Source organism: Priapulus caudatus, unplaced genomic scaffold (assembly GCF_000485595.1).
Source record: "Priapulus caudatus unplaced genomic scaffold, Priapulus_caudatus-5.0.1 Scaffold1593, whole genome shotgun sequence".
NCBI lineage: Eukaryota > Metazoa > Priapulida > Priapulimorpha > Priapulimorphida > Priapulidae > Priapulus > Priapulus caudatus.
The window spans coordinates 65,131-67,221 of NW_014578654.1; the positions used below are offsets into that span (position 1 = coordinate 65,131).

Here is a 2,091-nt window from a genome sequence, read left to right on the forward strand (position 1 = left end):
TCTCTCTCTCTCTCTCTCTCTCTCTCTCTCTCTCTCTCTCTATCTCTCTCTCGCTCTCATTCTTTGTCCCTCTGTCCCGTAGAGACGGTCCAGGCGTCCACCACTCTGGGCTGCACTCTCCCCTCTCTCTCTCCTGCCGCTCCCTCCTCCCCCTCTCCCCCTCCCCCACCCTCACCTGAGTCGACCTCGCAGTGTAGGCCCGTGTAGCGGGTCGGACAGTTGCAGTAATACCCTCCATCCAGCATGTGACACGCGCCTCCATTCCTGCATGGCTGCGTCAGACAGTGGTCAACCTCCTCCACTTCTACAAGCACAAACACACGCATGAGCAATGGTTGCAGTCACACTCAGCCATACACGAGCGAATAGATGCGCCGTCACGCACGTACTGTCTTTTTTTGGTTAGTGGTCACCTGTGTAGAATGGTCACCTGTATAGAACGGTCACTCGTGTATAAAGGACAGGTTAGACATCATTCTGTCTATAACTGATACCGTTTTCTTCGAGTGACGAGTATACAGTAAAAGCGCCGCTATAGAATTGGCACCTCTCTATTAAGGACACTTCCATTAATTTCCCTTGAGTGACCTTTATATAAAAGGTTTGACTGTATATATTGATGAGGGCAAAGTTGTTTGACTAAAATGTCTTACTAAGTAACCACAGAGCAGTTTGATTCTATCGACGCTTAAAGAAATCCCATGTGAATCATTTCACCAATCATGAAATCCGTGAAAATTAAACATAATCATATTATGCGTGTACACGTCTATAAAGTCAACTCACTAAATTCCGAACGCCTTCAACACAGAATCCCACGTTAAACCAAACGATTTTTTTATGTCCCAACACGACCTGAGACATGTAAGATGCCCCCCCCCCTCATGTAAGATGCCCCCCCTCATATAAACCAAACTTCACAGAAAACTGGACTAAATGGACAGACCCGAGGGTGGTCCGGCATTGGGCGAGTTGGCTGTATATATAAAATATAAACAGGACAGCACGTATAACAATAACATCCACGGGTCTTTAGGCTACATATAATAGCATGTACGATCATGGGTAGACTAGGACATGCCAATCAACAGACATTCCTATAATCCTTAAACACATAACTACGGAAAAAAGAGCAACAGCCACCAGCAGGTTGACTAAGAATCAGACCAACATGTAGAGGGCGCTCTTCCGTATCTCACAACTGTTATGAATGACTCACAACATAAAGACGGGTTGTCCCGTAAATTTAGCCGTTCCCATTCTCAATCTTCACTCGTTCGCCATCTTAGCTTCATTCTTCACCCGGTTCGAATGCACTTGCTCAGAAACCGTTACGTAGAAAAGCTGCGTGACCCCTCTCCCACCACCACCACCATCAGCAGCAGCATCAGCAACAACAGCAGCAGCAGCAGCAGCAGCAGCAGCAGCACCAACATCAGCAGAGAACAACTGAATAGTCCCGCTACCAAACATAACCGCTCGCTAAACACAAACGTAAACACGAATCGCAAATAAACCACACACAGCGGATCACAGAGCTCTGCTTTCATCAGGGGGATGAAAAATTACAGATATGTCCTTATTCACCCCCGGCTTACATGTACGGCCAAACCCGGGGACCAAACATAAATAACATAAATAATAATAATATCCACGAGACGCCACTATAATGGGCGACTGTGAGTCGGTACGTAGCCATAGCAACCCTATATCGGGATCCTTTGCCATCAAAGCACGCACTTGTGACGTTTGACCCAATGAACTAACGGAGCTAGTGTGCAAACCGCAGCAAGACCTGTTAGTGCCGTAGCTGTATGTGCAGGATAAGTATAAGTATAAGTCCTTTCATCTAAGTCTTTACACAGGCTGCTCAACTCTTTGACCTACAAACCCAACCGTTATGTGTGACGACAGTTCCTGGCTAGGTTTGTTGGGTTATACTAAATATATATGACACGCCCACCTAGCTCTGTCTCTGTAACTCCGTCACTGAATCTCTCCCTCTCTCTCTCTCTCTTTCTTTCTATCTCTCTCTCTCTCTCTCTCTCTCTCTCTCTCTCTCTCGCGCGCGCGCGCTCTCCCTCTCTCTCT

At 46.9% G+C, this 2,091-nt stretch overlaps 1 protein-coding gene across 1 annotated transcript in view; it reads right to left on the reverse strand.

Annotated features, from left to right (window-relative positions):
* Positions 1 to 2,091, reverse strand: part of LOC106817093 (fibropellin-3-like) — a gene marked incomplete at its 3' end in the record, with an annotated part of 8,243 nt that overhangs the window by 1,429 nt on the left and 4,723 nt on the right. Inside the window, 1 exon segment of the mRNA XM_014821741.1 lies at positions 176 to 304. Within this exon segment, the coding sequence (XP_014677227.1) occupies positions 176 to 304 (129 nt within the window).